The sequence below is a fragment of the Camarhynchus parvulus genome, chromosome 2, assembly GCF_901933205.1.
Source record: "Camarhynchus parvulus chromosome 2, STF_HiC, whole genome shotgun sequence".
In the NCBI taxonomy this organism is placed as follows: domain Eukaryota; kingdom Metazoa; phylum Chordata; class Aves; order Passeriformes; family Thraupidae; genus Camarhynchus; species Camarhynchus parvulus.
In genome coordinates this window covers 132,103,977-132,124,344 of record NC_044572.1, presented here as the reverse complement: position 1 = coordinate 132,124,344, position 20,368 = coordinate 132,103,977, and the positions used below count along the sequence as shown (strand labels likewise).

Sequence of the window (20,368 nt, the reverse complement as noted above, 5' to 3'; positions counted from 1 at the left end):
TGGCTGCTCTGGTCAGGGCCAGGCACAGGCCAGCCCTGAGCACAGGCCTGTCCTGGGGAGCAGCCAAGGGCGAGGGGCTGCCACTCCTCTAACAGCACCAAATTATGGCTCCTCACTCAAGAGTTTGTCTGAACACCCTACTCACGGTCAGTGGGTCTAAAGACTTTGAGTACTCTTTGAGACAGTTATATTTCACATTTGTCCCTGACTGGAGCATCTTATCAGTCATTGGGCAACTGATTGGATATAACAGAGAGAAAAACTTCAGCTTAAAAGTATAACAAAGTATAACAAATAACAAAGACAGTGTGGTATTTAAATCAGATGTAGACCAGACACATAATACAGATTCTCTCTAGTGCTGAGACATACTTGAGCAATGTACAAAGAGCTGACAGCCTTCATTTAATAGCTCCCATGGCAAGAGAGACCAGATTAGATAATAAAAAGTAATGTAGTGCATGGTATATGATTTGATATTCGAATGCATCTGTACAGTTACATAGCTCTGTACTATCAGAAGGCAAAATTTTAGACTTCCAGGTAAGCAAGAGATCAATTTTTTTTCTTGCCTAACCAGACATTTCCCAGATTTGTCCAAAGGTGATTTCATTTTTTATCTGTCATTTATTTCAAAGAAAATAGAAATGTACATGAACCTGCCCTGCAAGTGAACTGGTAAAACACAAGGTTGCTGCAAATTCTTGCCTACAAATGGAGTCATCAGTGTCTGCATGATATTCTGGGTTTTCTCTACAGACATTCTTTCCCCTCTTCTTCATTTCCTCCTGCTCATACTGCATTCAATAAGTCACAAAGACAAATTTCCCACCCTCTTCCACATTGTTACCTCTCCTTCTTTCCTTTCTTTTTTAGTTCTACTCTTTACAGTACTTGAAATCCCACCCACACCCTCCAAAAGTTTACTTGAAAAATTTACCACATTTTCTGACAGTGCAAATCATTGTTTTGCTCCATTTTGGTGTACATTAAAACTCTTATCACTTTGGTTTGGAAAGAACTGAGAAATCTGTTATCTGTGTTTGAATGGTGGTTAGCACAATGGAGACCTTCAGATGGGACCTCACACGGCAGGGCACTGTAAACTTACATTGAACTGTATGAAAGCATCACAACAGTTTTTTCTTAAATACTGAGAATACAATATATCTTCTGTATATACCTTGAAATATATATTATCTATTTATATATGCATACTTATATAAAGTGATTAAATACTTCTTTTATATGAATATTATTCAAACCCAAGTAACTTTTTTCCATGTAAAATACACTTGTCCTATACAGTGTCATTATTTGACATTGAACTTTTCAGAGTGCATTATATGGATTTTCCCCAGAATAGGAAGAAATAGAAAAAACATGTAAGATTTTAAGTGCTTTGGACACCAAAGCAGAAAAACTCTCCATTTTCCTAGGCAGCACATTGAAGTATCCAATTTGAATTGAGAGAAACAGAAATGAGGAAAATTTCTATGGATGGCGAATAGGCTTGTATGCTGAAAATAAAGTAATCAAAACACAATAAAACATTTGCACTAAAGTAATAGAACTTATAATTTTGTTCAGGAAAATTGCTTTGTTTCAAAATAAGGTTGCATGTTTAAAGGTGAAAAAACCTTATGTTGAAATACACAAACACTATCTGTGACAAAACCAAAGGCATTTTGCAGCATTTCAGCGACTCTTCAGAAACTTCAGTAAGGAATCCCCCCAAATGAAAGTATAGCTCATGCTGTTTCTTGAAAAGCTGAAAAGTAAGGAATTAGTGTGTTAAGCAGGTTCCAGCAAGCAGAAGATAAAAGCTTCAGTCCAACCTGAAAAGAATCTTTGCTGAAAAAAAAATTTAGTGAATGTTCAGAGGAAAAAAGATAATTGACCGTTTTCTTCATTCCATAGAATATTGTTGAGGAGGCAACTTCCACAGGATCTTCAAATGATTAAACTGTAATACATAAGTATTATATTATGCACATTTAACTGATAATTTGAGAGCGAGAAAAAAAAATGTAGTTCCTACCAGTTTGGCTGAGTTGTGACGTGCTACGGCTCTTCCTGGACAGCCCCACGATGGCGACCATCTTTGCACCAATGCTGGAGCGCCTCTTTTTGCTGCCACCACCAACAGTGCCCACTGCCGTGTCCGACTGGCTGCCATCGTTCTTCTCCAGCGTGTACATCTCCCCGCTGATGCTGGTGCTCTTTGTCATGTTCTTTCCTGAGATGGCCATCTGTCTGCTTTGCATTTTGGATGTAAAGACACTGTCAGCCAGTTGATGGATAAACAGTGCAGACAAAGAGTAAAAAGGGGAAGACAGAAAAGGACAGGTTTCAGATGGAAGGTTTTGGGAGACTAGTGGGTAAAAGCAGCTAATCACACAGATAGGGTTTGGTTTTAAGAGGTAAAAGGAGAAACTTTAATTCTAGGGTCTTGGTTGGTCCACTGTGAAAATACTTGACTCATCAAAACTATGTTTTAAATAACAAGCTCTTATTTACTGATTGACTAAAAACTTATTGCCAGCAAAAGCATACCAAAGAATTAATGCATCCATACATCATATAATACTTCTTGTTTGGAAAATTTGAGTTCTGGCCTCAGTGCTGTGTGCCTCTTCTTCTCACATATATACACACAAATAACCTATATTCCTCTGGGAAACAGACACTTGATTCATTACTGAGTAGAAAAGAGCATCAGTCTGAAGCCCAGTTTTGATTACTAAACATTCAGATATTTCAAGGGTATTCTCATTAATCTGGTTAAGCTCAGTTCATCATACGACAATGAACACCCACAGGTTTTCCCTCCATCTCTGCATCAAAAAATACAGGTACTAGATATGCATTTCACACAACACTTGACTGTTATGTGGCATAGATCATCAGTACTGATAAAATGAAATTCAATTCTAATGTATCTTTTGTATTTGTTTAGAGGCTCTGTAAATGTGCTCTATGTGGCTGCATCTGAACTGTCTGCTGCAGCATTTCAGGTGTCTCAGGGGAACCTGATCTACCAGCAGTCCAGGCTGAGACCTTTCCTTTCCTCAGAAATGGCCATCTACATTGATGACAACAGCACTTATCCAAATTTTGCCCTGACATCTAATTGGTAGGTATCTGAACAAATATCCAGAACTGGAAGCTCTGGGAGACATGTGGGGCTGAAAATATATAGAGAATTTTCTATATCAATGAAGATCTTGCACAGAACTTAGACCGTTATTATTCTTTTCAGTACAGTACTTCTCACCAAAAAGTCCCCATGAGATTCCATTTTAAACAATCCACAAAACTGTGGAATATTTCTGGAACCCAGGGGATTTTTTTTTGTTAAATCACCAATATATAAAGGCTAAAATGGATATTTTTTCTTCTTAAACAGATTTTCAAATACATGCAAAAGCTGTTGCTAGATCTTTAGTGCTCAACAAAGGTCTCTAGAACAAATTTTTCTTTGTATAGAAAAAATATATACTCCTTTTCCCTTACCTATAATGGCCTGAAATCGATTTAATAAAAGGAAGGAATTATTGTTTCTTTATGAAGTTTTCTTGCAATACTCTGTTAGGTTTTTTTCAATATTCTGTCAGTAACTTATCTAAGGAATTAATGCAGTGCACTCAAAAGTAAATAAAGACTTATAGCTCAGCCACAACCCAGAGGGAAAGCTAAGAGTTGGTTCACAGCAGAAGTAGACCTTTACCATCGAAAAATACTGAGTGTACTTCTCAGGGAAGGCACAGGGAAAAATATGAATAAGAGTTTGGGTCAGCAGATGGAGAAGCACAGCACAAAGCTGAGAGAGAGTCATAGTGGCCTTGCCTGGACACACAGTCACAAAAAACTGAACATAGTGGTAACCTGAAAGCTTTTTTCTTACCCTCTTTTAGCTCTCTGTGTTGTTATGTCTTAGTATACACTGACTCTCATTAGTATGTTTATCACAAGGGAGGAGTGGGATAGGATGTGGGTAAAGAGGAAGGCAGGGAAACAGTAAAAGAGAATTTGTATTCCTGTGTCTTATTAGCACTATGTTAACTTACTTGTTAGATGATAGCATCACATCCTGTATTTTTAATCAAACTACACGTCTAACAATTCAGTCAAAGTAAACAGATGACACTGAAACCATTTCTCAGTTTCAACATTATCTTGCATGTAAAAAATACTAGAGGTCTAGGAAAAACATGGCTGTGAAGAGCTGGTATCTTCAACTTTATCTTAAGCAAAATTTTACTAAGAAATAGAAAATTAGAGCCCCTTATCCAATAATGGTATTTTTAATCCAAATTCTCAAAGGAAATATGATTAATGTGTGCTTTCAGTCAGGTCTCTCTCTTTTCAATATTTTTTAAAATCAGATAAAATTTGACAGAGCAGTAGGAAACTAAACTATTTAGTTTCTAAAACTGTTTTGAAAACAGATCTCTGGAGAGAGATCTTATGCATGCTTCTTTGGGGAAAGATGGCAGAAGTAGTCATAGAATCTCTCTTAGTGGAAGCTAATTCACAGATGCAGGCTGGTGGAGGAAGTAAGCTTTTCACTGCTTGCAAAACAACCTATTTCAGTGATCCATTTTTTCAAAAATAATACCCAGAAAATCAGTGAGTTCCTATCATATAGCAAACAGTAATCAATGCATTGTTTTGTAAGTGATATTACCATTCAATAAAAGTCCTATGTCATCAGTGGAAACCGAAATATTCTGCATTTTAGTATAAAAGTTACACGGAAAAGAAAGTCACTATTTCCTGAGTTGAATGTGTCTTTGAGGTGCTTTTTTGTGTCATTTCCAAGATTTATAGTTCTATTTAAGTGGAATAGATTACAGTAGCTCCCCTTATTAAAGAAATCAGTGTCTTTAAAGAGGCTGGTTGCTATAGTTTCACTGTGCAGTTATCTATGAAATCGTTATGAATTACTAAAGTTTGCTTTTTGGCTTCTGTACCAAAAAATGTTTTGCTATGTACTGCTGCCAGTAATGATGTAGACTTCAGTCAAACACATTCTCTTGGCCAACTTTTTAAGAAAGGTAGGAAAGGGAATTCAAATGAGAAGAAAGGAGGGATTTAGATTAATTGGATATACCAAATACTAGTACAAATGGCTGATACTAAAAATTCATTCACAAACCACTATTTTTTTTCCCAGTTGAACTCTAAAACTATTTTCTTCAATTAAAGCCTTGGGGGTTTTCCCCTTCTCTAAAAGCAGCAGGGAATACATCTTTGCTACAGTCCTAACCAGCAAACAGCCCTTGGAGAAAGCCATCCCATAGCAGGGACTTTGGTTTTTTGCAATTCCTCTCTTAGCAAAAAAACTTTGAGAAATACATAGTAGGAGAGTTATGAGTGGTTTATAGTGCCTCAAAATAAACCTAGAGTGGTCTTGAGCACTTCTTCCAGCAGCACTTTGAATCCTTTCTGGCCATCCAAACCCTCATTTACTAATTTTTCTTGGCAGATACTTGATACCCTCTCCAGTAGAAACCATCCTTCTACCCAGCCTGCCTTTTGACAGCGCCACAAATGGATCATTCTCCAAAAAACTGGGTATTGTATGTCAGATTTGGTCCCTTTCTGAGCTAAAAGAAAGGTTGATCTCAGAGTAAAATTTAGAGAGTAAATCATATAATCTTTTTCCTTAACAGGAAACAGAAATTACTGGAAGTTTTCTTTATATTACATATACACAAACCTAATCTCACACACATCCAGTTAAATACATTCCACAGTATTTTAAAATAGATATTATATAAAAGTAATTTATGAAATCGTATGAGGTAATGAATAGATATGAAGTAAAAATAGGGTTCTCAAGGTGTCTAATAATATAATAATAATTTTAAAAATATCCTCAGCAAAGAGAATATGCAGCCAGGGGAAGAATAAAATAAAGGGGGAAATAAAGTAATTATCCTAGTCCAAATAATATGTGCATAATGACATAATAATGCTATTATTAGAATGAAAACAAGAACAAAATCAGCACATAACCCCAGCTATGTGGCAGCCCACAGCCTACAGCAAGAGCAGAGTGAAGGTGGCAGCCAGGCTGCTGCCTTTGGTTTAACAGGATCAAACTATCAACAAGAGCAGGATGAAGGGCAAAGCTCACACGGGAATGTTGCTTCCTGCACTATCCCAAAATCCAGGAAAACCAAGAGCTTGAGAAAACCAAGAGCTGCAGACAGGTCTTAGTGTAAATATCTTTTCAGACACTTCAGTTTTCCAGTGAAAAAAGGAAAAGGAAAGATGCATACATTTTAGAGGAATTCTCAAAGATAAAGCAGAAAGTCCTTAAAAAAAAACACAAGAGAAAAATAAGACATTAGAAAAGAAATTACAGTAAGATATCTATATAGATTTGTAATTTAAAGCCAATGGTGGAGTATGAGAGCCCTAGCCACTAAGTAGTTTTCTTAAAAATATACTATGTTAGCCAGCTGAGGAGAGTCAGACTGACAGAGACCTGTGATGTCAAAGGTATTCTAAAGTTTGCTGATGATACTAGATTAGAAGAAGCTCCTGACTCCCTTGAATACAGAAAGGCTCAGCAGAGAGACTGACAAATTAGAGGTCTGGGAAATCACCAAACGTATGAAGTTTAACAAAGACGAGTGCTGGATTCTGCACTTGGGATGGGGATTGTGCATTAAGACTGGGAAACAAGAGTCTGGAGACCGGCACCACCAAAAGGGACCTGGGGGTCACCGGCAAGCTGACCATGAGCCAGCAGTGCCCTGGCAGCCAGGAGGGCCAAATGTGTCCCAGGGGGCATCAGGCACAGCATCACCAGCCAGGCAAGGGAGGGGATTGTCCTGCTCTGCTCTGCACCTCGCCTCAAATGCTGGGGGCAAATTTGGGCACCACAATATAAGAAAGATATAAAGACATTAGAGGGCAACCAAATGATGGCAACAGACACGGTGAAGGGCCTTGAGGAGAAGCCATATGAGAAGCAGATCAGGTTACTTGGTGTGTTCACTCCGGAGGAGACTGAGGGGAGATCAGTCTTTACAGCAGTATCAGAAATCACAATTTGTAATCTCATTGCTCTGCCATAAACACATGTATCAGAGAATCAGATTTACACATGTCATTTGGCAGACCTTGCAGGTTTCTTTATTTCTTTATTTCAAAGTCAAAGCAAAATTAATATGATTGCTTTCCAGCTTAGTTCTCAGTTAATGATCCCTAATGAAAATAAGGCATCCATAATAGTGAAAATTCAGGTTGCCAAGTGTGTAGTACAGCTGTGGGCTGTGATGTCCCAGGGAAAGGATTTTAACAATTTTTCAGTTGTTGTAAAAGATATTTTCTAATATATGTCTCCTGTGAGACTGGAAGACCCACTGAAGAATCTGTTTACTGCTTTTTACAAGCAGTAGATTAATTTTAATGCCATTCATAATAGACCTGCTAACTCAATCAGAGATGCTCTTATTTCATTAATTTACTGAAGAAATTTAACAAAACCAGCATTATGGGGACAGCTGTGATGTAGGAAATAACATTTCCATGGGAACAGTGCTTCCGGCCAATACTCGTACTTGTCTGCCAATTCATATCCAAGAGAGACACTGCAGGTTCAAAATTATAATGACTTAGTCTCTGGAGATACACTTGGTCAAAAATTATTCTATTAACTTATTGGTGGTATAAATCTCTAATAGCTACTGGACTGAATTAATTATTAGGTCCATTTTATTGAAATTATAATAAGAAAGTTGGGAGGAAAAATAGAGCAGTCTTTATAATCTATTTTGTTATGTATATTGCTATTCAAATAAAACTAGTGGCCGCATCTCAAAATATAAGTAACAATATTTTGATATGAAATTTCTTTTTTCAAAACTCTCTTTCATTACAAATCAGGAATATCTCACCTGCTACAGTACATAGGTTGACTTGAGCTGTATTTCCCCCTTTCTGGTAGATGTAAAGCTGCCCACACTACTTTATTATTATAAATTAATGGAAGCATTCCATGACATCTCTAGCAATTTTTTTTCAAATAGGAATAAATGGCAGAGGCAGGGGTCAGGGCATTAGATTATTTACAAATCATAGCCACAGCAAATGAATGATGCAGAAAAGACACTGTAACAGCTAGCTGTTTCCAAATGCTAGCAGTTGAATTATACACAGAGCTTCAGAGATTCTTGATATAATTTCTCACCTTCTCTGATAGAATAATTGGATATTTTTAAAAATAAAAATACAGTTGATATTTTCTGTTAATTTAAATAGCAATTATAATGAAGATTACATTAATATTCATCTAGTGTCAATAAATTTTCAAGTTTTCCTCTACAAAGTTACAGAAGAGCTTTATTACCTTGCTAACAGTAATGAATCTTTGATGAAATCCCTTTTTTTGATACAGTGAACTAAACCAGTGATTTACTCTGTGTGGATGCAAAAAAAGTCTAGCAAGAAAATTAGTTGAGGTCTAGAAGTCTTGTATTAGTCAGCTGTCATATTCATTGGTAATAAAAGAAGTCCATATGAGCTACGAAGACTTGGAAATAAAGTACATTGCAGTCAAAGACTGAGTGAACTTTGAATAACATCCAAATTCTTTGAGCTTAGAAAGCATCTTTAACCCAGCCTGGCAAAGAAGCAGTTTGTAAAAGCTGGGTACCAACTAGCTTGCTAAATTAAAACTGATCATGAGCAACCTGATTTAATCGAGACTGTTCTCTTGCAGAAATGTGCATTGCATGTACTTCAGCTGAAAGTTAAATGTGGTGTGCCTGTAGCAGCCTGCTGCTTAATTAGTCTTCCAACAGGGAGGGAGAAGAGGGCCCAGTTTTCTGTATTTACACTGCTATGTCACAATCTACACTGCAAACTTGCTTAGTGCTGCTGAGTGTTGTTTCTCAAAGGGCTGAATAGAGCTCTATGAAATGGAAAGCAAGCAGTGAATTGCTAAACCAGACATTAAATCCAGGATGTGTCCCAGACTTCAAATCACTGTAGAAATAATGTAAAATTAAGTCAGGAAAGTGAAAAAAAAATCAGACTTGAAGGCTGAAGTGCTCAAAAATATACAGAAGTAAGAGACATAATGTTTTGCCTGAGGGTAAGAAGTACTATGATTTATCATCTTGCTAAACTGAAATTGCTGTGAGGGAGATTTACTTATTTAGAAAACTCACTGACAGTTAGAAAACTTTAGATAGACATAGGGGAACTAGACAGGATGAACTACTGAGATTACATTAAGAGAAAAATCACATAATACACAGGGAAGATCCAAATGTCTTGAAAGGGCTTTATTTAAATGAATTTCTGTGAGCAATATGGATCTCACTATAGCTGCATCTATACTTCACTCACGAAAGACAGTATTTCTTTGATTAGTGCTGCACAAAAGGAATATGCTCAGGCTCATTTGAATGTTTATGTGCATGTATGTGGAAGTGGCTGTCTAAAGAATAAAACAATTCTAACATTTCCTTCATCCTTGTGAATGCAGGTTGCTTGAGGACTCTGAAAAATCAGGGTCAGAATAGGCACTGCTAACATCTCCAAAACTCAAAGCATGTCTCTGAATTGATCTTCTGGGACTGAGAACTAAATGGACACGAGCAAGAGATATGAAGCCGTAATTACTTCAACCAAAGAGACATTATCTGGGACACCCTGATCTTGCCTGTCTGACTTCTGTCACTTTGACAAAATGACTTTGAGTCACTTTTGGTCTCTGGGGGAAATTATAAAAGCATACAGAAAACTTAAGACCATCATAAAAAAGAAAATGTGAGGAAAGGTGTCTCACATCTTTCTGAACATGAGCCTGAAACCTTTGTTTTTCTGAGCTGGAGAAGGCAGGTCTAGGACCAAATGTCCCTGCTGAGACAGCGTGTACATGGCAAGTTTGAAGCAGCTTTCCTCTTTTTTACCTTGGGCCTCCATAGGAATCTTGTTTATGTCAAGGCTGCTGTCTGGGAAGTGCTGGGCTCTCAGTGGTAATTGTAAGGAAGCTGGATTTCCTCCTAACCTGATGACACATCTCCCAGCTTGTTTAGCTGGCAATTTATGGACTTTAGGAGAAGTATGAACATGAAACAGGTGCAGTGAAATTACTGAAAATGTTAATATGTTTGGTCAAAAACCATTAAAAACAGATATATGGGCAATGCCCAACCACTGGAGCATTATCTTTCCATAGCTATTAAGCACACAGTAGTAAGAGCAGCACTGGGCTCTTTATCCTTAGTCAAATACAGAACTTGCTAGATGGGCTTCGCAATGTGCTTCAAAGGCAATAGCACAAATCCAGCAACTGCATTTTAGAAATGCTTCTAAGAAGTAACATGAAGGAGTTTATATTTGCTTCTTAGAAGGCTAAGTGATGAGCTTATTAATAATTTTTAATGAAGTACATTTTTAGCAATATGTATTAATTTTACAGAATCTTATCACTATTCTATTAGAATAATACTCAGGTAAAAAGAGTGAAAACATGCATCACTAATACAGAGCCATATCTGTTCAATCATAATGTCCAAAAAAGAAAAGCCTTATAATCTTCAATATTCAATCCCTTGTTTTTATACGTTTCTACACCACTTTTTGCTGTTGCTATTCTTGTCACCAGATCTATTGTGCTCAATCCTGTACAAATAAATATAAAAAAGTCTGTCTATTAAAAACCTTATGATTCAATGTAGCTTTAAATATTTTTAGAAAATGAATCTTTTTATAACACACTTAAAAGTGCAAAAACTAATTTCAACATTTATAATTGCTTCAAACCCTCATTTTAGTTTTTTTCCTTCATCTCTGCTTCCTTGAGTGTCTACAGGGCTTTCTCTCTGCATTTCTTGTGGTTTTGTTTTGTATAAACTACTGATGCACTGTTTTAAAATAAACTTTAGCAGCAGGATTGCATCATGGATCAGGAGTGCTTTATGGATCACAGGTCAGAGCTGGCTCAACAGAGGTAAAATTGCAGGCTTCATTTCATGGAAAGAGAAGCAGTCTCAAAGACATTGCATTGCAGTCAAAGTAAAAATGTCTGAGTTCCCTGCTGGATGCCTTATATCAAAGCTGCAGACTGTTTCAAATAACTTATTTTTACTGTTCACCTGTTAATAATGTGTACTTCCAAATTCATTAATTTATTATATCCCAGCGTATCAAAATTAATTTACTTAACTGTAAAGGAGCCTATATATCCTTTGTATTTATTCCACAGTAGCAGGAAAAAATAAGTCTCCAAGGGTTCTACAGACAGTGACAAATAACTTAGAAACAGGTGACTTTACTAGATTTCCTAAATTATTTTTATTCTTTTCTCAGTACAGATTTCATAACAAATATATTTGTTAATATAATTCTGTTTGGAACCATTGATCTTCTGCATATCTTTCCATAATATTTTTCCAGAAGATGTAGATAATTTACTTCTAAATTTCATCTATGAAAATGTAAAAACACAAATGGCCAAACTATTGTCCATGTGTGTTGGTACAGACCGAGCAGCTCTATGAATTTATAGCTTTTGAATATTTGCCTTTCTGTAGAAAATTAAAGGTGAAAATCTTACATTAAAAAGTAGTGACCTTGAATGTAAGCTTCAAATGGGCAAGAGTTTTTTCATAAATTCCTAACAGAATCCACCCAGATCAATAATATTAGGAAAATTTTACTGAAAAAAACATTTTTCTTGAGTTCTCTGTTTTTAAAGACACAGACTGGCAATATGCAAGCAGCTCTGCTTATCTAGTCATAAGAGCACAGAAGAGTTATGTCAGAGAGACAGAAAGCTGCTGCTTCTTGTTCAAGGACCTAGTGCATCACACCTGCCCCAATTGCCTGGATAATGCAACATTTTGCAGCTGAAAAGAGCTGGTGAACATTGTACTGCAAACTGCCATTCTCATGCCAGGAATGGCAAGACTACTTGGTTGTCTTTTTAAAAAGTTGAAAAAGACCAACATCGTCTGTTGAGAGCTGCAGGAAACTGCATGCTGGCAAGCTTTCCCTGAAAACCTACATGAACATGGACATACTGAACCCAGGTTCTCTCTCCTTCCGTGGCAGAAGTGACACTCGGTGAACTCGATCATCTATCTATCTATCTATCTATCTATCTATCTATCTATCTATCTATCTATCTATCTATCTATCTATCTATCTATCTATCTATCTATCTAAACTCTGTTGGAAGCACAGACTACCTGTACTACAATTCTGCCAAAAGACTGATCATGCAGCGGGGAAAGAGTCTCAGGCTACCATTTTCTCTTCCAAACATGTGGCTACAAAGGTTAGACACAATTAACTTCTTTCATCTAATAGTGCAGTTGAAGCAATCATTAAAACACTTTTCAAACAGCTTTAAAAAACCAAACAGCATATACAATTGAAAATGTCTGTTATCTGTGTGTTATCTGTGTGTTAATGTGTGTTATCTGTGTGTTATCTGTGTCTGTTATCTTTTGTACAGTTTTTTATATTTTTACCAGAATAAAGACTTTCAAAACCATTACTGGCTTCCATCCCTGTGAAGGAGCTTGCAAAGACTGCATTGACATGATTTTTCTTCCAGAAAAAACTCTGCATTTAACTGTTAATAGCTGCAGTCACAGCGGAAGGGTCATAAAACCTGAAATACTAAAATTACAATTTACTGAAAAACTAAAGAACAAATACTCATCAGGAATCAGTTTTAAAACCTACAAATTAAATTCTCTAAAGTCTTTTTTTTACTGAATGAACTAGAACTAGAAAGTAAATTTGAAATGAATCTTTATACCTAACAATGGAAGGAACACAAAAAGCATTAAGAACCTTTGGAAAGAAATAAGGGTTCAGCTGAATAAATACATTACTTAAAGCCATACATTGCACTCTGTTTCTTGAATTTTTAAGTGCTCTGCAAAATTACATCCCAGCTGAATTTTTCCACAACAAATTTTCCTTTCTTGTTTGTGTCATCTTCTTACTTAATCAGCTCTATTCCTTCTACTATCTTTTAGAATTCACTTTCTTTTTTCAAACAGGATATTACTGATTCCTTCCAAATACATAGCAAAACTTTGTGACTTGCACATGCTTTTTTTTTCTCATCTCTGCCCTCTCTGTCCACCCATATAGACAATTTCTTTGTCCCCTCTCTCATCATTTCAAATGACAGATACTGCAGTGCTTTTCTCCAGCCCTGGCAATTTACCCAATAACCCCTTCCAGGATACTAGAGAAAAGGTAGGTTTTATAGCCTTTCTATTTGGTTGTCTCATCTTCCTCCACATATCAATAAAAGTTACACTCTCTTTTACATAGTTGTATATAATTCATCCTTACTTCCTAGTATCTTGGCACTTGTTCCTTATTACATTTTTCATCTCTCATTCAAGACTGAAAGATCAACTCCTGATCATAAAGCTTGCCCCTCATGCACTTGATATATTTTTAGCAAGGACCTCATATTTTGTCCTCATTGTCTTGAATGCTTGAAAATAACTCTCCAGAAACATTCACAAAGATACCTTATTTTCTCTCCTCAAATCTCCCCTTAGTATTCATTCTCTGTTGTCAAGATGTCTCCAGCACTGTGTTGTACCTATCTCCTGTGGAACATCTCTTTGTTCTTCTGCACTTCTCTCTCTGGACTCATATGTTATTTCATGATTTAGACTCTGTGTGCTTGGAACAGAAGTTGTATTTTTCTGCTGTATTTTAACAGTGAAATCCTGCTCTGTCACTACATTTGCTGTGTACTCTCATGGTAAAACAAAACTATTGTGACTATCCCAATGCTTGGGATTGACATTTTAAAAAATATTAAGGGATAAAATTTAGGGCAGTCTAAAACAGATTACCTTTAATAAAAAGTATTAATGATCAAAGATCATAGATAAGGAGCCTTTATTTTTTGCCCTGAGATTATCAAGGAGATGGAGTAAGAAAAAAAGTTACTGAACTCTACATAATAAATACCCAAGAGCAAAGCTGGTTTGCTAACGTGTACTGCAAAGAACACAATTATGATTTCCCTATATATCAAGCATATGCCAAAGGTTAGTTTTACAAAGTTTAATTAAGGCTAAATCTGATGCCAAAAAAATTAACTGATTTAATGTACACCAGTGCTCCAAAAGCTAATGCCTTTTATTGTGCCAAGGTACTCTGTGAAATAGGCATGGGATGAATTAGTGATGAATGTGTTTACAGTCATTTCAACCGAGCCATGATCTCAGCAGATTGAAGACCTCAGTGGGACTACTACCATTACTCCTGAAGTATATAAACAGAGTAACATCAAGAGGTATGAGCTATCCTCAACAAGGTGATTTTTTGATGTTGGAGTGATTGTGAGCAGCCCCTACATTCCATAGTGCCCAGAGGAAAGGTGGCTGCTTTCCAACTACAGATGCACCTCCAAAGTAAAAAAATCTTGAAAACTCCCATCTGCAATATATCTTTCCTTGATGCCCAAGATCTCAAGAACCACATGATAATTTACTACTATTCTATCAAGGGAGAATTGGCCGCCTTTGTTCTGCTGGGTGTCTCAAATACCTATTGATATTTTTAATTGATATGTTTGGTTACTTTTAATATTTGTGGTGTGTCTGAAAACATTCTTTTTTGGAAGCTGAAGTCATTACCTTACCTTATAAATTTCCAAGTGTCTGTTATTTTAAAAATTGCCAGAGAAATGAGAAGAATGAGAACTGAACTGAAATTCGGTTTTGAATTTTCAAAAACTGATCCTGCCTTTGGGCTTGTCCACTAAACACACAAGTCATAGTATTTCAATATGTTAATGAGACACCGCTATGTGTGTATATAAATGTGTATACATATCTATAGCTGCCCCTATGCAGGAATTAATCTAGCTTTTCTGTTTAATTCTTAGCCTAGAAAAATGCTCAGACAATGCTAAAAAATGAGCACTGACTCTACCATAGTAAAGGAGGTGAATATAAACTTTTCTGTTCATTCCCTGCTTGCATACTAAAATGGTCAAAATGTGCAAAGTGGGGAAATAATATTAGAGACTGATTTCCATGAAGGGAGCAAAACTCTAACACAAACAAAACTCACTACATAACAGTTACTTAATAACATCTTGTTTCCTTATAGAGATTCCTGACTTGTGTCACTTCCTGAAGGCAGAGAGCAGCAAGCAAGCAGAAGAACAAGCTGGCTCAGGAAACAAGGAGCAGTTCCTCAAAAAGGATGTTACTTTCTATGGGGGACAGCATATTGGCTAAAGACCAGCTTGAGTGAAATCTAGAAACCTGGAACAGAGTCATGCTGTTGAAAGGCAAGACTTTCAGATCCATTAGACTGGGAAATTAGTGGGAAATGGAAGAGAAAAATGTCTTTAAATAATCCTTTCACACACTACCATACTACAGGCCCTGGAACACATATGCCAAGGCACTCTTAAAGACAGCTGGTTCTAAACAACTGTTTTTGCTAAAATCTAAAATGCATGAATGTGAGTGAAAGGAATGATGGCACAATATATAAAGACAGTAGTATGACTATGTTAGTTCATATCACTCAAGACTCTACACTAGGCATCTTGAGTCTCTCTTTGAAACCCCTTTGTTTTGAGTATGTTATGTATGTGAGCATATACAAGCATGCACATGTATGTTTGTAGCAAGAAAAGAAAATGTATTTCCATGGATTGCTCTGTGCTTACCCTAATGTATATGAGCACAATATAACAGGCATAAGTTATTTAGAGGTAGTGCAGAATTGTCAGGCTAAAAGAAAATGTATTTTTTCTGAGATTTTCTGCCACTCTTGTGTGACTGAGAATGGGTTCAAGAATATTCATCAAATCTGAAACTCATTTTTTCTAATGAAGGAAAGAGAAATGTTGTATTTCTCTCAATGGGACATACACAGATTTTGCAATACAAAAAGTCTGACAGTCACATTGTTTTAAGGATTTGTGGCACAAATGTATAATTTTAGAATATTATCTGATAAAACCAGAGCCAGTTGTGCTACAATGTTTCTGGATACAACACAACAGCTGAAGCACATGACCCTTCCACAATACAGCAATCCTTGACAATTATTCACATGGAACAGAAAAAGAAAAAGGAAGAATCTGCTTTATCTACATAGATTGTCAATCAGTATGCACTACAAAAAAACCTGAAAAAAATTTCCAAACTAAAAAAAAACACCCAAATTTTCTTCCTTAGTATGGCCGTAAATATAAGTAATGATAATTTTGATATTGCTGAGTTTTCACCCAACAAAACATTTTTCCATTAAATAATAATTCAAGTAGGAAATCTAATAAAGAAGTTTACAATTTCTACTGTTTATTACAGTCAAACCCAAACTCCAGTCTAAACTAATTTAAAAAATAACATGCTGCAGTTGTATGCATATTAATGAGTCAAGTTGGTGTGCTGCCTCATTTGGTATGCAGAACAAGTTCATTGAAGCTGAGAATGAAACTTGATTAAATATGAAAGCATGATGACTGAAAGCAAAAACAAACAAAAAAAAAACAACTGCAGAGAGCATAGGCAATAAGCAAGCAAAGGGAATAATAAGGGAATACAAGTAGGGTGCTGGTACAGGAAAAAGAATAGATCTACATAAACAGAAATATATTTTACCTGTCATCCTCTTTCCCTTCCTCAGCTTGGTCTTCTTGAGCTTTTTCACCAAGCCCTGATTCTTTTATCTCCTCCTTATCACAATTCTCTGTCACTTCTTGCCCTTCCCCTTTTTCATTAATTTCTTGCTCTTTTGCTTTTTCCTCCTCCTCCTCTTTTTCTTCCTCCTCAGGAAATACTTCATCTTGTTCATCCCCTTCCAGCCCTCCCTCTTTTTTCCCCTCTATATCCCTTGTTCTTCTGAAGTCAACAAAATTGAAAAAGGCATGCAAAAAGGAAAAAGAAGAGAAAAAATTAAAGTCAGGAGAAGAGCATGCATGAAGAAAGGAAATGCAAAAGAAATGAAATAAAAACTAAAGGATAGAAGCAGACATAATGTAAGTCATGCTTGCTAGGAGCCCAGCCTACACTAGAGAGCTTTGGAGCATTTTCTTAGTAAGTCCCCATTCAAATAAAACTTGCATGGCAATACCTCACATTTAGAAAGAAATGTGTGACAGAAACAACGTGGTCCTAACAATGCTCATATGAGCAGATGCTTAAATTTGCAAATACTTTCAGAGGACAATTTTCTGAGAATTACTATAGGTGATGGAGGTGGGTTACACCTTCTAGAAAAATTATCTTTCATTTGTGCACCAAATGAAACCCAAAACTCCTCTGAGTGCACAGAGGGTGCAGGCAAAGAAAATGCTGTGTTTTGGTCACAGATACACAATGTATATCTTGTTGAAGAGCAGCTCAATGATTGTACACCTACAGTTAAGTTGGACTAGTGTAAGTATTAAATAAATTGAATTGGTCTCTCTAAGTATTAAATAATACATCTATAAAAGTTCAGAGTTCTATTTAAAAGAAAAAAAAGATGCCTCTGCTGGCACAAAATTTTTGAGTTAAACTGTCTTTTCAGCCATATTAAGTATATTTTACAAAATGGTTTTCAGAAAGCGTGTCTAATGCTTCCTGACAGCATATGTTTGTTATTTCAGTGTACGTTAGATAATCCAAGACAACAAAACTTGGCTAAAAACAAATTCCATGAAGACTTCAAGAAGCATTAGATAAAAAAGATATTTGAGCCAGTATTTTGCAAAACCGCTGCAAATGTCATTCTAGGCAAAATGCTAATGTCAACCACAAATATTGATAAGTGTTCTATTACTAAAATTACACAGCTATGGCTGCCACTGTAGCTCATGATGCTCACCTTATTTTCTTGCTGCCCCTGGGGCGCTCTGACTGCACAGACATGTAGCTGGTGCTGCTGAAGCGGGACGCGCTGCTGGTGCGGGACACGGCCGAGACGTCGCTGACATCACTGTCCGAGGACTTGTTGGAAACATTGTCCGAGCCTCGATGAGGATCCCGCCCCGACCGATACTGCAGGAGCAAAGGGACAGAGATACGGTGTTGTTGTGACGTGCTGCCACAGAGCAGCTGTGGACCTGGTCCCTCCTGCTATCCAAACTGCCTTTGTCACCACACTGCCTGAACTTTTAAAGGAAGTTTTTCCCTGATACAGAACAGAAGTTATGTCTTGGTATCGATTAATTTTAGTCTGCTTTGCTACCCCAGTCCTCAGTTTCAATTTGTACAAAATTTCCAGCATGTCCAAAAGTTTCACAAAGCTTAGAAAAGACATCTAAACCCTCATAGAATATTCTTACCACAACTGTTTCACCAGTGCAGAAAGAAAAGCAGAGAGATTAGTGACTTGCCTATGATTACTGAGCTCATGAAAGATTAAACGGGAGACAGAATGTGCTGCATGCTATCTATAAAGTACAAGTCTCTTTTGGGGCCTAGCCTGTTTACAAGAACTTCCAACTACAAATGTTAATTTTTTTTCTTTTCAAAGTAAATAGATAGATAAGGTTATCAAATCAAAAGACGAAGTGATGTTGCAGATGTGCAGACAAACCCACATCTTGCTGAACTGCTGGACTGAGAAGTCTGAAAGGATGGGACTGGACTAGAGATGATTTGTAGAGAAAATGTACATTTGCCTCAGAAACTAAAAGATTACAAAGGTATTTGAGCTTGTTAACAGTAATATCAAACATGGAACTGGCAGGTGACTGGTGGTCAGCAGTAAGCCCATACAACATAGACAGTATCATGCAGCAGTATTCAGGTTAGATCTGAACAAAATATGATAGATATTTGTTTTTGTTACACATTAGCACTAAATTAATATTAAGTCTGTGCCACTCTTCATGGCACTATATGCAAATATAGTAAACAGCAGAAAGATATTTTTCCTTCTCTTTATATACAGGCATGTCTGTGTATACAGAAATCTGATAGGCTGCTACTAGTAGCGTTTTCAGGAAAATAGAACTTCAAGATGAATTGTCAATGATCACCAGGTGATTCTTTGGAAATAAGATGGTACAGAGCAGTACAGATGAAGAGCAGCACAGACATGACTGAAAGAAAACAATGGGAAAAAATAATCTACCCAACACACCAGTGGCTTGTTAAACTCTTGGGAATAGTGACATAGTACTCGGCCACATGTAGAAAAGAAATCATAATGCAAAATGGCAGACCTGTGTAGTACTGCAGAACAGAAGGGTGTCCAGGTTTAGCTCTTAAATTGGTCCCTTTTTTATAGATTTAGAAGAACTGTCTTTTGTGAACTAGACAGATAATTCGTTTTTGTTCTCTTGCAAGGAATGTTTTAGTGGGAAATATTGTGAAAGACTGAGCAATATCTAAACAGGATTTCAGATATATCTGAATAGGGTTTCAAAATATCATTTCAGTGCCTTTCTCAGAAATTATTTTTACATGTAGAAATAGTAAGTTATTTTGCTCATTTTAAGACAGGGAAATGAACAAGACCAAAATGCTCATGTAAGTTAGACTGTACATCTGCTGCAGAGAGTGACCAATCATAGCCATAACTCCATACTTACAAAAATGGTTGCACATTCTATACCAATCTTTATCATTTTTCCTGATCTGTACTAATTTACCATACTTGTGTTCATCAACAACCACTCAAGTCCCTCACCACCTTTAAGTGTAAAAGTGAACTTAGCCACCCATAAACTCAGAGTACCTCTGTGATTATAATATTCAAAAGTTTTAATATTTACTAACTGGTTATATTGATGCCATTAATGTTTTTGCTTGATGAAGAAGACAGTGCATATTATTACTTATATATTCTATTGGGAATGTAAAAGCAATGATTAAACAGCTGTCCTGGTCACCAGAGATAATGGAACATTATACCGGAATAAAAGGAGTATCCTTTTAAAGGAGCAACTACTTAGCCCTTTAGAGAAATAAAAAACAATTATGCCTAAAGAAATGGTCATGTATTGAGTCCTATCTCCCCACCTAACCTTCCCAAGGATGGTTAGGTGGGGAGATAGGACAAATTTAAGACAAAGTTATGAATGTGGTTTCTGCTGATTTAGCCTAAAGCTACCAAGACTGGGAAGTACAGCCTGGTGTACTGTGCAACCATCACACACCATGGGAAAGGCAACACAGAGCTGCCGTCAGGCTTGCAGCACTGTCTGAGCCCTGGGCAGATGCCACTGCTGTGCCAAGCCCTGTGCTGCCATGGCCACGCTGCCACTGGCTCCCACCAAGCCAAGGGACAGCAGGACATGGATGCCTGTGTGAGCAGGGCTCCTGCTGCCCGCGGCGCTGGGCACGCTGCTGGCGTGGCAGAGCTGACATAGCTCTGCCTCGGGGACCACAGCACC

The 20,368-nt window shown here is 36.9% G+C and overlaps 1 protein-coding gene across 10 annotated transcripts in view; it reads right to left on the bottom strand.

Annotated features, from left to right (window-relative positions):
- RIMS2 (regulating synaptic membrane exocytosis 2) overlaps positions 1-20,368 on the bottom strand; it is a 445,769-nt gene that overhangs the window by 51,672 nt on the left and 373,729 nt on the right. For all 10 annotated transcript variants that reach the window (XM_030967156.1, XM_030967184.1, XM_030967175.1 and 7 more), the window contains 2 exons: positions 17,851-18,023; positions 2,042-2,283 (listed from right to left, as the gene is read on the bottom strand). In XM_030967156.1, the coding sequence (XP_030823016.1) occupies positions 2,042-2,283; positions 17,851-18,023 (415 nt within the window). The remainder of the gene's footprint in view (positions 1-2,041; positions 2,284-17,850; positions 18,024-20,368) is intronic.